The following is a 17,762-nucleotide window of genomic DNA, read 5'->3' on the forward strand; positions in this document are numbered from 1 at the left end:
AAGTTGATTGCTTTATTTTTCTCCATGATTAAAATTTAGCACCTTCACCTGGGTCTTTGTACAACAATTGTTATCTCATCCTTGCAAACAGCTTTTCTAAATCATGAAGCCAGCAAAAATTCCCATTAACTCTCAGCACTGGCATTCAGCCTAAACACCCTAACCAGGTATGAAGTCTCCCCATATCACTTGGCTGAGTCAATCTAGGAATCTCCCTTCGGTGAGCATTGTCTGAGCCGAGCCCACAAACTCTAATGCTTGAGAAGGCCAAGCAAAAAGAAGAAAGACAAAGAGTCTCACAGTCAGTAAATACCTTTTTGTTTTCTGGTTTAATTGTCTGTAGATGGACCTTCTTTGATTTCTCTTAAGCCCTATGCCTTGGTACCATGATTTTGTTTCAATGATTAGTCACCAGACTGTGCTTCTGTTTTGAATGGCTTTGAGAAGAGCATGGCTTGCTACTTTTAAGTCAGTTAGTTAGAAGACAAAGCTAACCTACCAGAATATCTTGATGCCCACAGTTAGCTGTGTATGCCAGTTGACATTCTTCTTGTTTTTTTGTAATTGGTAATTAGAAAATCATCACTTAAAATTATTCTTGACAGATATCGACTTCAGAGAATTATAGAAGCATTGCTGTCCTTAGGGATTATCAGTAGAAAAACCATGTAGATGATTATATTGAGATCTTTAAAACCTAGGTCAATACTTCCAATTATCTTCATGGTTAGCTTTCAGATATTTACATTGTTTTTAAAAGATAGACTTTTTGGGAATTCCCTGATGGTCCAGTGGTTAGGACCCCGCGCTTTCACTGCCGAGGGCGCGGGTTCAGTCCCTGGTCGGGGAACTAAGATCCTGCAAGCCACCTACCTCGGCCAAAAAAAATTTAAAAATAGACTTTGGCTCTGGGTTTTATAAATTCTACAGGTGTGAAGTTGGCAGTCAGTTTTTTTAAATGTTGCAAACCATTTATATAGAATTTAGAATACATTTTTTCAATTAGCATTTGCATCATCCTATATAATCTTAGAGGTGAAAGGGACCAGAAAAGTCATTTTCTTTCCTTCTATTTCTCTGGGTGAACCACACCTAAGACATTCCATTGAGATGAAAGTCTATTTTGTTGGTGAAGAATCACAGAGCAGGTACTTCCACCACCTCTCTCGGTAACCCAGGCTGGTTTCTGACATTTTATGATTGATGACAGTGCATTTCCAGGAAATTAATTGTTTTAGTGGTTTTAAACATCTTTTATTCGAACCCAAGTACAAATACTGAACTGGTTATCTGTGTTCCCCAAATAAGTGGTTTGACTTCTTTATTTTCATTCTTTTTCTCACCACCTTTCCAGGTTTACATATGAAATTGCACCAGTGTTTGTCCTCATGGAGCAAATAACACTTAAGAAGATGAGAGAGATAGTTGGATGGTCAAGTAAAGATGGTGATGGGATATTTTCTCCTGGTAGGTTTCTGTTCTCTTTCCCCGACTCTCCTCAAGGTTCGCAGTATGGATCCTTGGGATCCGTGAGAACACTAAACACAAAGTGAGTTTGTAGAAGAATAACAATTTTTTCAATAGTCCTGCCTTCTTACCTTTGTCAGAGTGAAGGCTAGCAAGAATGCTACATTCTATGTGTACTAACCAACAAAGGCTGTGCCTAAACCTGTACAAACTGACAAAGGCTGTGTCTCAATCATGCTAAACAGCTCTGGTCTGTCAATAGCAGTTTGATTAAGCTGGGGATCAGAGAATCAAGATTATCAGTGGACAGATCAGTTTTGGCCAAAATAGTATATCTACTTTAAATCTCTAGTTCAATATAGATACAATAAGAATCTTTAAAACAAGGACAGATAATCTTGTAGAAAGGAGGGAGTTTGGAGTGGTGTCAGACACAGTGTGATTGTGTACAAAGGGAAGAGAAAAAATAAAAATTGCAATTGTTCAGGCAATTGAATCAGTCCATGAATTTGCCTGTTTGTCAGGTAACTGATGCAAACATGACTCGTTGGTGTTGGCCAGACGTACCTGGTTACCTCAGTTCTCCTTTCATCTTGATTTAAGTAAACACGAGTTTGGTTTTATTTTAATACACTTGGAGTTCTTCTAAATGACTCAATAACTCAGTTGGGCTGTTGTTTGAGGAGAGTATCCAGGCAATGTCACTGTTTCCTTCCATAGGCTCTATTACTCTCTCTTTCTCTGTCTTTCTGACTCAGAGAAAAGATTCATCTTTGTTCAGTAAATAGATTGAGCAGAAAATGGAAGCAGGAGGGTTGTAACTCACCTATCTCTTCGCAGCCACTGCTTCTGCCACCCCTTATATTCCTGTCTGGGCTTTAAGGTGGGACAGGCACCAGAGTACGTGAATCACCTCCAGCCAAATTGCCTAAATGGCTTTGGTAATAAGTGTGATTATTTGTATTTCCAGGGCAAAGGGGCCAGAGGGAAGCCCTGGCGATAAGGAAGCCAGCAAAACCTATCATGCATGATATTGTCCTTCCCCTTTCTGACCTCCCTAGTCTCTTGAGACACCACGTCAGCCTTTGTTGTTAGAAACAGTATTGAGGGAGTCCCAACAGCTCCCAATGTGTCTGCTTGCCGGTAGGGGGAGCCATATCCAACATGTACAGCATCATGGCTGCTCGCTACAAGTACTTCCCGGAAGTTAAGACAAAGGGCATGGCGGCCGTACCCAAGCTGGTCCTCTTCACCTCAGAACACGTGAGTTGGGTACTCTTGCTCATGCATTGTGGTGTTTTCCAAGGGACTGTCTAACATCTAACCTCCAGCCTCTGTTGCAGAGTCACTATTCCATAAAGAAAGCTGGGGCTGCACTTGGCTTTGGAACCGACAATGTGATTTTGATAAAGTGCAATGAAAGGTAGGCAGGGGAGAGTGAATATTAGGTTCTTGATGTATTAAATGTGCTCATCTGTTAAATTTGTTTTATTGTGCTTAAGGACTGACTCAGTACAGTGTGCCAAGCTGCTAACGGTCTGTTGAAAATATCTGATTAAATTACTTTCTGCTGCTGCTGAAGTTTTTTTCCATGTGCAATCTCACTGATTGTTCATTTTCATTTCTCTCCTTTTACAATAATTACAGGGGGAAGATAATTCCAGCTGATTTAGAGGCAAAAATTCTTGAAGCCAAGCAAAAGGTATGTACTCTATGGTGCATTTAAACTCTGGTGAATATAGATTTTTTAAAATACCTTCTTTCTGCCCTAGACAATAAAAGTGTTTGATAATATAAGAGATCATTTTATTGTGTTTCTAAAATTCTTTTCTCAGATGTTTGCTTATTTTCAACTTGTGTGTTGACATGGCTTTAAAGCTGTGTCTACACAATATCAATTTTTTTTGAAAAGTGGAAAATTCAGTCATTAAACCACTTGTTCTGTCTTTACTGTGCCAAATGACTACTTCGATGTACTTCAATAAATCCACTATCCGCGTCTCATGAAGATGCAGCCTAACTGAGGTTTTCACTTGCTACTTGTTAGGTATAATCTCATTTTAACAAATATCATTTAAGGTTAGGATTCTATTTAGCAAATTGCTTGCATGCCCTGGCAGTTGGCCCATAATACTTGGTGAATCCAGCCTCAATAAATTCTCTTAAACAGAAAAATCGCATAGAACAGATATATCCACGAGGCACTGCCAAGTACCTGTCAGGCCATTTACCAACTCATTGTTGTTTTGGTTACATTCTTGTACCTTCTTCTCTAACTATGGTTGTTTGCCGGGTCTCAGCAGAGACGGATAGAAATGTCGCTAGGACTGAGCAAGGGGCAGAGGGGGAGCTCCTAGAACTCATAGATTTCCCTAACCCTGTCTGAGCTCTATTACTTCACTTTCTCATCTATTTCTTGTTCACACCAAAATTTTACTGTATCTACTCTTAGGGAAATGGTGTATAGACCTGTTTTCAATAACCAAACAATGCTTCAGTATTATTATTACATCAATACACTTAGAACAGCACAGCTTCTAAAATGTAGAATGTCCAGATGACACTCAGATACCTGCCCATCACTCCACTTATTACTCTTTCCTGCTTTATTGTTTGCCATAGAACTTATCACTACTAAACATGCTATTTATTTTGCTTATTTAATTTTGTTGACTGTCAGTCACTCCCCACAAGAATGCAAACTCCACGAGGACAGAAATATTCGTCTTTTGTGCTCACTGCTGTATTCCCAGCATCCACAACAGGGCCTGGCACATGAAAGTCATCAAAAATATTTGTTGAATAAATGAAGGAATGGTGAATGAGCTACAGAGAATAGTCCCAGATATAGTATCTGATAACACACCAGCTTAGCTGATCTCTGCTGGAAATAAATGCTATAGTAATTCTCCTTCATGTGGAAAGGAGGGAGGTTAGAAAGACTAATCAGCTTGTCCCTCTTACCTTATAGGGATACATTCCTCTGTATGTCAATGCAACTGCCGGCACGACTGTTTATGGCGCTTTTGATCCCATACAGGAGATTGCAGATATATGTGAGAAATACAACCTCTGGCTGCATGTCGATGTAAGTGCTGTAACTCAGAGTGGCCTGGTCCTGTCGTGGGGTGGAAGCAGCTCTGCTTTATAATTTGCCTCCAGCTTCTCCCATTGCCTCTCTCCCCACTACATTTCTCTGGCCCCTAGCAGGCCATTCATGATAGGTGCACACCTCACGCCTGTCCGTCCTCTGGGGCTCACCCAGTCCTTACTGGCCAATTGCTGTCATCTGTGATTCATCCTAGAATTTCATCTCTATCACTTTCCCGGAAAGCTTTTGTCTGAACAAATGTCTAAGAGTGAAGGACAACTGATTTCAGAGGGAAAAGATATAAGATACAACGTATAGAAAGTGACCATGAGTCTGAATCTGGGCACTCAGCTATCTGCCTTCAGTCCAGCCATCTATGACACTTTTCTTCCAAAAAAAAAAAAGGAAGGAAGGAGAAAGGAAGAAAAGAAGAAAGAAAGAAATGCATATCTGGTACATGTAGGAAAAATAAGGCAGTATATGGAAGGTGTTATCAATTAAGAGATTTAGTTCCAAATTTTCCTAGGAACATAAGACGTACATTTTCACACGTGTGACTGGGTGTGTTTTTTCCATTTTCTCTCTCCATTCTTTTATGGGTTGAACTTCTCACAACTAGACAGTGGGGTGATCTGCCCTGCTATTGGACAAATGATAACAAAGGCTGTTCTTGTGTCACATGGTGTCCCAAGATATTCGATCACCATGCATCAGGGGACACATAAAAATGTCTTGCTATTGCAGGAGTGGTTGTGGGACCTCCAAGCCCACGAGGGCTGCTGCCTTGTGAGTTTTTCAGGAGTCCTTAGAATTCTGCTCTGGGCAGAATCAGACGGCAGTCTCTAGTCCTTTGTGTCGCTCCCGGAGCTCCGCCCCTTGGCTCCTCAAGTGTCCCTGGCTTTCCAGAGCACTTTGGGCCTCGGGTCTCAGCACCGCAGGCTCAGCCCCTATTTACCTGTATCACTTGCACTGCGACTCTGACGTTAACCAGGAGGAACTTTTGAAGAAGTGATAAACGATGAATAAGCACAACGGCCCCTGGTGGAACAATCAGCGTGGGTTCCTTCTGTCAGAGAAGCTTACGTTTTTCGCCGTGTACATTCTCGCTCATGTTTCGCTAGAGATGTGAAGTGACCAGGCGTGGACTCCTCAGTGTCACTGCTCCCTCTCCCTCTCTTTTTCTCTGTCCTCACAGGCTGCCTGGGGTGGCGGGCTGCTCATGTCTCAGAAGCACCGCCATAAACTCAGCGGCATAGAAAGGTAAGGGCTGAGCACAGGGCCTCCCTCCGTTCAGGCCATGCAACATGCTGTGCCGCCGAGTCCCTAACGTCCCTGCCCCGATTCCCAACGTCTTATTCACTCTAAGCTCACTTTTGTTCGGCAGGCATTTATTGAGCACTTATTGTATGCCAGGCACTGGGAAATCAAAGATGATGGATTTCCCAGTCAAATGAGTTCTCGCCTCAATTCACGATTTAGAAAGAGACAAGTATGCAGATAGTTACCACACCATGTGATAAGCTCAACAATAGATGTGATTGCAAGGTGCCCGGGTAGGAGAGACGAGAGACTTACCAGTGTGGGGATTTGGAGGCTAAATGGGAGTTTGTCAAGGGCACAGAAAGGGGCGCTGATTTATTTCATTCTTTTTTCTCACTAAGCTTACATTTCCCTTTAAGCTGGGAAAAGGGTAAGACACTCAGCTTACCTAACTTGTCTCATAAGCAAAGAGATATTTCATCTGCCAAGCCATGCTATTTTAGACAGGGTAGTTGGAGGCCTTTCTGAGGAGGAGGCGTTTCAGCAGATACTGGGTTGAAGGGAGAGAGGAAGCATGAATACAAGGAAGAGTGTTCCAGACCGTGGGAAGGGCCAATGCAAAGACCCGGAGGTAGGACTGTTCTTGGCAAGTTGGAGGAAGGACCGTCACAGAGACCACTGTGGCTGGAGCAGAGTGACAGCAGTAAGAGCAGACTGAGGGTGGAGAAGGGGACGGGGAGCGGGCATCAGGGAGAGCGCTCCCGTGGCTTCAGTGTTTGTTACCTCTCCTGGGCCTCTTCCCTTGCATTTCAGTTTTGAAAGGCCAGTATCGAAGGGAGTGAGACTGACTCGTTGAAGCATGGTTATATGACCCTTAACCTGGAGGACAAGATCTTAAATGTAGATGAGCCAGTCCAGCTGTACTTCAGATTTCTCGGGCAATTTCCATTTTCCATCTTTGAGTCGAGGAAAACTTGAAACATTTTGCACTAGACTTTTTCTTCTGTAACATTTTAAAGTACGTATGTCTTCTGAAGGAAATTGAATCCACGTCATGTCTTATTACTTTCCACCTGTAGCACCAAAGAATCATTTACTTCAGAACTTTAGGACATTCAAAAAACATTTAAGACATTTTGTGAGATCTATGTATAATTGGTTTTTTTTAACTTATTTATTTATTTATTTATTTAATTTTTTTTTTTGTCTGGGTCTTCGTTGTGGTGCGCGGGCTTCTCATTGCAGTGGCTTCTCTTGTTGCGGAGCACAGGCTCTAAGCGCGCGGGCTTCAGTAGCTGTGACATGCAGGCTCAGTAGTTGTGGCTCACAGGCTGTAGACCGCAGGCTCAGTAGTTGTGGCTCACAGGCTCTAGACCACAGACTCAGTAGTTGTGGCGCACGGGCTTAGTTGCTCCGCGGCATGTGGGATCTTCCCGGACCAGGGCTCGAACCTGTGTCCCCTGCATTGGCAGGCAGATTCTTAACCACTACTCCACCAGGGAAGTCCCTATGTGTAATTGTTTAATGATTCAGTGAATGATAGCAATGAGAAAATGGATTAAATTCACTACCTTCTAAATAAGGCTTGACACTGATTTTTTTTTTTTTTAATAAATTTATTTATTTATTTATTTTTGGCTGTGCTGGGTCTTTGTTGCCGTGCGCGGGCTTCTCATCACAGTGGCTTCTCTTGCTGTGGAGCACAGGCTCTAGGCGTGCAGGCTTCAGTAGTTGTGGCTCGCGGGCTTTAGAGCACAAGCTCAGTAGTTGTGGCACACAGGCTTAGTTGCTCTGCAGCATGTGGGATCTTCCTGGACCAGGAATTGAACTCGTGTCCCCTGCATTGGCAGGCAGATTCTTAATCACTGCGCCACCAGGGAAGTCCGACACTGATGTTTTTTAATGAGATAAACATTTAGTCAACTTTTCTTAGAACTTTCCACAGTCTCTTTCATAAAGGTTTTCTTTATTATGCACATGGGGGAAAGTACATCATGCCTTTCTTTCTTCTTCTTGAGATACAATGTATGCCTGTGGTCATGTATACACTAAATTATTTTCCCTCTTATGCACCTAAGCAAGATGAAGAGGTTTAAAATTCGCAGCAGGAATTTAGCTCCAGGGAGAGCAGAGGCAGTATAATTCCGAGCCAATTGCTATGTCTGGGGAAAACATCCTTCACAGGTATTAAAGCATAGAGCCCAGCTGTGGGCTAGGCCATTGGAAAGGAGCTACCTAAGCTTTAATCATCATACATTACACGTAGTTGTTTCCATAATGTCCTAGCTAGTGTGCTCCTTAACCATTTAATTGTGTCTGACGGAGTGGTGTGGTTGCTAGGAGACCATGCTTGTTAAGCTATCATTGCAGCCTAAACAGGCAAGATTATGTTTATTTAACATTTAAACAATGCTGCTAAGTAGCCAAAGTCTAGAATTGTCCAACTGATCCTTGCTTTTATGTGTCAGTCTTCATACTACCTTATAAGCAGGTAGGTCAGCATCACCAGTCCAATTTATTAGTAAGAATGGAAAGGCAGAAAGAAGCTGAGTCTGTAGCCTAGAGGGAGGCAGTCTAGTGGAGAGGATGTGAACACTGGCTCGACAGTTAGACTCCCTGAACTTGAATCCTGGCTCCAGCGCTTCCCAGCTGTGTGACTTTGGGTGATGTACTGAACCCTTTTGTGCCTCAGTCTCTCCATCTAAAATAGAGGTGATAATAGTCCCTATATGATAGGATTGTTGTAAGAATTAAGTATTCAAGCATGGTTTTAGCATTATATATTTACTAACTCATCCTTTATTCAATTCCTTGAGGCAGATACTGTTCTCCCCACTTTACAGACAGGAAAACTGAGGCTCAAAGGAGTTATGTAACTTGCCCAAACTAGCAAATGTCAGAGCCAGGTTTCAGACTTGGGTAATCTGGCTCCAAAGCTTGAGCTCTTAACCGTGACACCGCACTGATAAGATGCCTGTAACCCTCTTAGAACAATAGGATACGTAATAAATGCTGTTCGTAAATGTTAGCTAGTATTAATAGCAGTTATTTAGAAGAGGCAGTCTACCACTTAGTACTCTGAGACTGCCTGCAAAATATTTGTTTGCCACTTGATTAGTCAATTTAGGGGACGAGGTGTCGAAAACTTGAGTTGAGTTGAGTCTTGACTTGAGTTGAGTCTTGACTTGAGTTGCAGTGGGTGATGTTTTCCTCAAGAGGGTGGTTGCCTCTTGCTGACTCCTGCACCTCCTCCTCAGAGCATCACGTGTTTCTTTCAGGGCCAACTCAGTCACCTGGAATCCTCACAAGATGATGGGCGTGCTGTTGCAGTGCTCCGCCATCCTGGTCAAGGAAAAGGTCTGCCCTCCCCGCAGAGATGAGCTGGTGGCCTGCACACCCTTGAGAAGGCACAAAAAAGAGAAAAGCATGGGGTCTTTTTACAGTACTGGCTGAGACACTCACAAGATTGACAGCCCCACTGGGCCTGCCACGGCTGTTCTTTCCCATCTGCATATCTTAGCCTTCGGCTAACCCAGCGTATCCTCTTGGCCCTTGCTCTGAACTGTCCTTCTTCCTTGTTCAGCCCCCAGGGCCCTGCCAGTGATAGAAACTACAAGGGCATTGTTTCATTTCACATTCCTTCGTGTTTGTTCAAACAAAAGTGAGAGTGATTGGGTGAGCTGCCAACTCTCACCTCAGTGAGGACAAAAAGTGGTCACTGGGACATACTTTTAGTTCTTAGCATGAGTTTGTGGTCCCAAGAGCTGAAGCAAGTTATTTGGAACCACAGCTACAAATGTCAACCTAGGGCAACAAGGAATGTTGACCAAAAAGCTTCTGTAAATGACGATAGTTGTGTAACTTGCCCAAATTAGCAAACGTCAGCCAGATTTCAGACTTGGGTACTCTGGCTCCAAAGCTTGAGTTCTTAACCATGTCAACACACTGATAAAATGCCTGAAAGGCACTTAGAACAATAGGTAGTATATTCTCTTCCTAAGAATCTAATAGGACCCTGCCCCAGAGGGCCTTGTTCCTGCAGTAAAACTGTTGCACACTGAGGCGTCCCCAAAAGCCTGTCACCAACCTGTGGGGGCCAGTACCTGTACAAGCTTTTTACTCCACTCCTAAGTAGGATGCCTGTTAACTTCATAGGAGCTCCCAGAAAGGATTGGAACACTTTTTAGGGGGTGCTTTGGGGGAGGAAAATTCTTCCACGCATGAAACTGTCCCACCCCCTACAGGAAGTTTATGTCCCCAACCCCTGCTGACTGAATGCCATAGCACTTCCAGCCTGTGAAATGACCCAAAACGCCCATGCACATTTCCAGATGCTCCTTAGAGGGACACTAGGGTGGGCCCTTGTTGTTGGCATCTGAGACAAAAGATCGGTTTCCAATCAGAGTGATAGAGGAGAAGGGGCAAAGGTTTTTCCAAGGGTGGTTTTGGAGAAGGACATCAGAACAAGTGCACAGCCTCATGAGACGTTAGAAGAAAGGTTGTATGTGGCCCTAAGTCCGGCCTGCCCTGTTTCAAAACCATCCTCACCTCTGCCCTGTGAATACAGATGCACACCTGTCTTGATTTCCATGACAGGGTATCCTCCAAGGATGCAACCAGATGTGTGCGGGGTACCTCTTCCAGCCAGACAAGCAGTATGACGTCTCCTACGACACTGGGGATAAAGCCATTCAGTGTGGCCGCCATGTGGACATCTTCAAGTTCTGGCTGATGTGGAAAGCAAAGGTACGAAGGAGGGCATTCAGGAAATAGAGCAGAAATGTAATTTGCACAGGCTAGCTGGCAAAAGAGAGGCAAAGATATATCCCAGATAATTCATTATGTGTGAAATCAATATCTAGATAATTGAGTTAACTGTATTTTCTTTGCAAATGAAATCACTTCATCCCTTATGTCAAATTCTCTCTCCTTCCATTCAGTCTCCTCAATTTGAATTAGCATGACTTTTCTTATAACTTTCTCTTATAAGCACTAAAAATTTTGCCAAGATAAGGACTTCCACAGCAGTCCTTAGGGATGCTGAAATTATTTAGTGCAGATGTAGAGAAAGAGATAAAGATAAAATTACTACATTATTCTGTGCAGAATCCTGAGTTCCTTTATGTGGCCTCAAATCATGGGAAATATATATGACAGTTTTAAGTTCTATTTAAATAATGGCTTTCCCATTATTTGTACTTCTTTACTCTCTTCTAGAAAATACATACTTTATTCTAAGTAATCTGAGACTGAAGCGTGCTATGTCTGCATTCATCAGTCTTTCAGGTTGCATTTCTGTGTCTAGAAAAAAAACCAAACTACTGGAACTTCCCCCAGTGGGGGTGAGGGAGAGGAATACCATGGGACTATTTATTTCAAAAGTATTTGTATGCAGTCAAGTAAGGGCAATTTTTATTTCACAGCTTTATATTGCAACCATCGTTTTATTTTTCTACTGTAAAGTAATTTTAATAAATTTCCATATATAAGATCGGGTCACCTAATACCAAAACAAAAAAGGCTTTCGAGCCAGACATCTAGTCCAATGTTTTTTCTGTAAGAAGAATTTGATGGATCATTAGTTTTTTTCCTCATTAAGTTATTTTGTCTTAATATAGAAATCGTCTGAATTTGATTTCTACCACAAAGTAATCATAGGTATTTTAAGCATACAAATAGCCATAAATTGCAACAAGAGAAAGAGCCCTATCATTCAGAAATATGCTAACCACATGGCCTGTCTCAGTAATTTGTGCCTTGGTTTTGCCTAACAATAACCGCTTGAACCGTCTGCCGGAAGTTTAGCTCAAAGTGTATTGGTTACCGAGGTGGGACCTGGTGCGGGCTTCCTTCCCAAGAAGGAAGTGGACTGGCCCGAGCACATGCTCAGAGGCAACTGCTGCTTTGCCAGTGTTGGACTTGGCCCAGACACGTTAGCAACCCACAGGCCTTGTGCATCTGCTCTCCTTGTTAACACCGACCCACTCAGCAACCCCCATGCTGCTGTTACTAATCAGCCATGCTGGCTTTGGAAACTCATGCTCAGTTTGTCAATAGATGGAGCTACTGCCATCTCAGGGCACATCCTGAGACCAGTGCTTCCCCATCTGCCTGCCTGCCTGCCTCTCACCAAAAAGGGGTAATACCATGTTACGTGGAAGGTAGCCTGCCTGGGAGGGAGGGGGACGTGTTTGGCCAGGACTTCCTGCTGCGGAAGGTGGGTTCTAAAGTAGTATTTCTCCAACTATCTGTGGTGAAGAACCAGCTGGGGTTTTTCTAACCTCTCATAGAGCAGTGCAATAAATTGGTCTTCATTAAATTCATTTATTGTGCACTACAATAAATGAATTGCTAGAAAGGTGAAATAAAAAGCCATACAAAGTATGAACACCGATTTTAAACATGCAATTCAGTAGGCATAAAATTACTCTGTCAAATGACCATAAAAGTTTCTTATTACTTAATCTCAGTTTTTGGGCTCATCTTATCATGGACTGGTTACATTTTGTGGATTGGCCTCAGTCCATAGACAACAGTTTGGGTGGCATTATCCTAAAGCAAACCAGAAATGGGCTTCAGGCTGTGAATTACTAGCAAGAAGCTAAAAGCCCTGTTGAGAATAACTGCCCAGAGACTAGAGTGCCTTCAAAAGAGATGAGGCACACTTTATCGCATGCAGAGCTATGAGAAAGCCACACACATTTAATGAGATGGTTCTTGTTAACCATCTCCAAGAATACTCTTATGTATATTTCCGATAGACGAAGACAGCATAGCCCTGTCAATGCCATCACAGGGAAATTCAGCCTGTCACCAACAAACATGACTTTTCCTTTTTTAAAACAGGGCACAGTGGGCTTTGAAAATCAGATCAACAAATGCTTGGAGCTGGCAGAATACCTCTATGCCAAGATTAAAAACAGAGAGGAATTTGAGATGGTTTTTGATGGTGAGGTAAGTTGTCATCCTGGACTAGATGTATAGCATTTCTGGAAAATCTTTTGAGGGAAGCTCCTGAAGCTGTAGTGTCCCACATTGCCAGAAGCTGCTTCTGGATTTTCATTCTAGCACTCTTCATTTACTTCCCTCTGTGTCCATGAGTGTTTCTTCCGGTAGCATTGGGATGACTTTTCCCCTTCACCTCTTCTAATAAAGAAATAGTTCTCAGCCAGCCCTTTGTAGGCAAGAGGTCTTTCCTTGGCAGGTCTGAATCCTGTATAATTCTGGGGTCTTATTATGGTGTTATACCTCCATGATAAAGTGTTCCTCAGTTCCAAGAAACTTATAGGATGGGTATATCCTTGTCTTCCAAGACTGGTTCTAAAATGAAGTTCTACTTTACAATAGATTCATTATGAAGAGAGCAAGATACAGTTGTCTCTGCCCTGAGTTCAGATCCGCATTGCACACAGTAAGGTACTTGTCATACCAGTGTTGGCTGAGTGCCTGTGGTGTGCCTTGCCCCAGGCCAGGAGCTGGATTATAGAGCAGTGACCAAAACAGGTACTGTCTCTGCCCTATTGGAGCTCGCAGTTGAATGAAGAAAGTTGGAATAGGAGCCAGTGCTGAACAAAAGGAAATCCACTCATAATTCAGTGTAATAAAACACCGCCTGCATTCAATTCAGTCTATTTATCAGGCACCTAAACTACTAGGAACACACTGGAGAGTCTCCAAATGAGCGAAAGAGAGCCCTGAGCAGTTCAAATCAGTCATACAGTGCTCACGCGTTTCACCTCTGGGACCTCACTCTCGTCATTTACACTAATTTAAACATTCTACTAGCAGGTTAAAACAAATGTAATGTCTCTAGACCATGAGAGGCAGGCACAGTGATGGCAGACAGCAACTAGGAAGGAAACTGAAAAACTATAGCAAGAATACAGAAGGACTTAAAAAGCATGAGAGTCTTTAGGGCAGGAACACTAAACAGTTCTAGGCATCTCAATAAGCCCTGTCTTATAGATTAGAACCAGTTTTAATGTTCATTATGATAATCCTGAGTCTTCAGAGAAAGTTCATTATCGATAGAGTAAACTCAAAGTATTCAGTACCAATAAAATTAACTATGTTTTGAGCATCTTCTATACATGAGGCACTACAAAATGGCAAGATGGATAATACCCCTTTTTAAAATGACCCAAATGTAATTTTTTTAACATTTCAGTGTTGAAAGGTGGGTAACTTTAGTCATCTAGAAAATGGGTTATGGGAAACAGCTCTCTTGTCAGAGATGATGGGATTAACCAGGCTTTGTTCTCCCAAGTGTAGAAGTAACATGAAGCCTTTTCTTATCCTTTTTTTTTGTCTGAGAGACTTCCGCCAAGGGTCCATAGGGGTTTTGGGACAGCTTTCTCTCAAGTTCTCATAATTTTTCTGTTTTGTTTGTATGCATGCTTGTCTGTGAAAATCTCCACAGCCTGAGCACACGAATGTCTGTTTCTGGTATATTCCACAAAGCCTAAGGGGCCTTCTGGATAGCCCTGAGCGACGGGAAAAACTACACAAGGTATGGAATCACTCCTTGTCTCATCTAACCCTCTGCAGTTTCTCTGGCTAGTCAGAACATACTCACTCTGATGTGTCTTTCTAACAGAGGAGAAATAAAAGCTAAAGGCTTGGGGTGGTAGGGAAACATCTTGTTATAGTCTTCTTGGGTCTGAACTGTCCCCTCACTGTGGTTCAGCTCCATGGGAACCTCTGGGGGACGCATCCCTGCCTTAGGTTGGTGTTCGTCATTAGGGGGTCATATGCAGGGCAGTTGAATAATATACGTATTCCTAGGAACTTTCGTATTACACTATGTCTGTTAAAATATCTTTTACTAAGTTCAAGTCTGCTCTAATGCTGATTCATTCTAGTTGTCGGTTTCTATATCTAGTTTATATATTACTTATAGTTGTTTGTATTGTATTTAATTTATATAATATTTCATTCATCTAACCATTCAGCAAATATTTGTTGAGCAGAGGCCACGCGCCAGACAGTATCCTAGGCACTGGATTATACAGAAGCCCTAATTTGTGTTGTTGGCCATGTGAATTTTTCATTTTTGTTTTTGATTTTGAATTTATTATCATTGTCCTATGTCCGACTTTCAAAATTCAGTTGCACAGTACTTTCTGTAGGAATGTGTGATTGGGTAGACTTAAACAGTCATTAGAGGCCATCATCAAAAAGCCTACAAATAATAAATGCTGGAGAGGGTGTGGAGAAAAGGGAACCTTCCTACACTGTTTGTGGGAATGTAAATTGGTGCAGCTACTATGGAGAACAGTATGGAGGTTGCTTAAAAAAACTAAACAAAAGGTTACCATATGATGCAGCAATCCCACTCCTGAGCATATATCCAGAGAAAATTCTAATTTGAAAAGATACGTGCACCCCATTGTTCATAGCAGCAGTATTTACAGTAGCCAAGACGTGGAGACAACCTAAATGTCCATAGACAGAGGAATGGATAAAGAAGATGTGGTACATATATACAATGGAATATTACTCAGCCATAAAAAAGAATGAAATAATGCCATTTGCAGCAACATGGATGGACCTAGAGATTATCATACTAAGTGAAGTAAGTCAGAAGAAGATAAATATCACATGGAATGTGAATGTGGAATCTAAAAAAATGATATAAATGAACTTACAAAACAGAAACAGACTTCACAGACATAGAAAATAAATTTATGGTTGCCAAAGGGGAAAGGGGATGGGGGAGGGATAAATTAGGAGTTTGGGATTAGCAGATACAAACTACTTTATATAAAATAGATAAACAACAAGGTCTTACCATATAGCACAGGGAACTACATTCAATATCCTGTAATAACCTATAATGGAAAAGAATCTGAAAAAGAATATATATATGTGTGTATAACTGAATCACTTTGCTGTCCATCTGAAACTATCACAATGTTGTAAATCAACTACATGTCAATTTAAAAAATTAGTCATTAGATACTAGCCAAGGAAGAAACTTGTACAAGTAATAAAAAGAAAATTGCTCTTTTTTCCAACTAAGAAATGGGTTGCATTTTGAAAAAGAGCATGGTGTATCAGTCTTGAGTTTTGTTTTGTGTTTTCCCTCACAAGGTGGCCCCGAAAATCAAAGCCCTGATGATGGAGTCTGGCACAACCATGGTTGGCTACCAGCCTCAGGGGGACAAGGCCAACTTCTTCCGGATGGTCATCTCCAACCCAGCCGCTACCCAGTCTGATATCGACTTCCTCATTGAGGAAATAGAGAGGCTGGGCCAGGATCTGTAATTGCCGTCCATAGAACATGAGTTTCTGGGACTTCCCTTTCCCCTCTGGTATTCTAGAACAAACTCTATATGTTGCTGAAACACATAGGCCATTTCATTGAGGGAAAACATAATATCTTGAAGAATACTGTTAAAACCTTACTTAGGCTTGTTAGAGTTAGCAGGAAATGATGTTCTTTTTCAAAAGTTGCACATTAGGATCACAGTATATATGTACAGCTATATATACCTCTCTCTATAAATATATGTCTGTATAGTGAGTGTGGCTTAGTAATAGATCGCAGTATGTCTCCCACTCCATGAGAATTCACTTTACCTTCAGCAGTTACTGAGGGGCCAGACATGCTGCAAACCAGCTTGCGCAACAACCCCTGGAAAGATGTTTTTCAAAATGCCAGGTGTCGGGGACCAAGGGAAATGCTGTTGGCAGGAGTTGACTTCATTGTCGGTATTTCTCCTGCCTGAAGTGATGATGGATGAGAAAAAGCACCACTGGCTGACAAGAGTCCTGCCATTCCCATTAGTATCCTGTGAGGGGAAAACAGTAGCAGAGTCATTGTTTCAGGTGTACTATTGCTGTATTTTTAGAGATTAATTTGTATAGATTGTGGATATTTCTGTTGTCTGACCTTGGGGCGGAGTGGAAGAACACATGTAATGATTTCAATGACTGTTTAACAGTAGCTGTATGAAATATTTGCTTATTTATATTCAGAGATTTACCATGTTAAAGAGGCGTCTTGTATTTTCTTCCCATTTGTAATGTATCTTATTTATATATTAACGCAGTAAGTTCTGAAAACTGATTATGGTATTTTCGTGCACTTGTGAGCCAAAGAGAAAAGATTAAAATTAGTGAGACTTGTATTTATATTAGAGTGCCCTTAAAATAATGATTTAAGCATAAGTTTACTGTCTGTAAGAGAACTCTGATACTGTACATAACGTATATATGGAAATCCTGTTACTTACATAGCATCTGCTCTTCTATTACCCTCTCTGTCTGGCTGTATGTCTGGTGTTCTCTACGCTTTTCTAGTAACTGTTGCGTAATAACTAGATGCCCTGTAATTTTGTAGTAGCTCATGACCAATCTCTGTGACTTGCTTAGCACAAACCTAAGGCAATGTTTCCCAAGACCTTCTGAAGTCAGATAAACTGACCAGGCTCACAGCTGTTTTTGAAGAAAGGAAATTCACACTGTGCGTTTTAGAGTATGCAAGAAGAATATAAACAAATAAAAATATTCTCCGTGGAGAATTTGAACAAAATTTTCTTTTAGTATCTGTTTCATGCAGAAAGAGAGGTTTCCAGTTATAGTTACTGGGATCACCACAGCCCATTCACTCTCCACTAGCTGGCTTTAGGTGATGCTCGGTACCTTTGTTAAGTTGGGACTCAACCCACAGTCTTAGGTTCCCAAGCCCCTTGTCTAAAAATCATTGGGATTCTAATTAAATAAAATTTGCAATTCACACCTGGAAAAAGAAAAGCCATTCCTGTTTTTCATTTTCGTATCTGCATCTTGGAGTTCCATTCATTCAGTTACTCAACAAATGTTTTCTTCCTCTGTGGCAGGCAGTGTTCTAGCACTAGGGTTGCAGAGGTGTGCACGGCAGACAAATTTTCCTTCTCGTGGGGATCTTCCATCACTTGGTGTCTGTGGTATCTGAATACGT

General features: G+C 41.8%; 1 protein-coding gene across 3 annotated transcripts in view; it reads left to right on the forward strand.

The window, feature by feature from the left end:
- GAD1 (glutamate decarboxylase 1) overlaps positions 1-17,354 on the forward strand; it is a 43,079-nt gene extending 25,725 nt beyond the window's left edge. For all 3 annotated transcript variants that reach the window (XM_082465391.1, XM_082465392.1, XM_082465393.1), the window contains 11 exons: positions 1,355-1,467; positions 2,615-2,730; positions 2,811-2,890; positions 3,115-3,169; positions 4,439-4,555; positions 5,754-5,818; positions 9,097-9,175; positions 10,415-10,564; positions 12,665-12,772; positions 14,238-14,327; positions 15,911-17,354. In XM_082465391.1, coding sequence (XP_082321517.1) covers positions 1,355-1,467; positions 2,615-2,730; positions 2,811-2,890; positions 3,115-3,169; positions 4,439-4,555; positions 5,754-5,818; positions 9,097-9,175; positions 10,415-10,564; positions 12,665-12,772; positions 14,238-14,327; positions 15,911-16,084 — 1,147 coding nt within the window. In that variant the 3' untranslated portion in view covers positions 16,085-17,354. The remainder of the gene's footprint in view (positions 1-1,354; positions 1,468-2,614; positions 2,731-2,810; positions 2,891-3,114; positions 3,170-4,438; positions 4,556-5,753; positions 5,819-9,096; positions 9,176-10,414; positions 10,565-12,664; positions 12,773-14,237; positions 14,328-15,910) is intronic.
- Positions 17,355-17,762: the final 408 nt, after the last annotated feature.

The sequence above is a fragment of the Balaenoptera physalus genome (assembly GCF_965194825.1).
Source record: "Balaenoptera physalus genome assembly, chromosome: 6".
Taxonomy (NCBI): domain Eukaryota; kingdom Metazoa; phylum Chordata; class Mammalia; order Artiodactyla; family Balaenopteridae; genus Balaenoptera; species Balaenoptera physalus.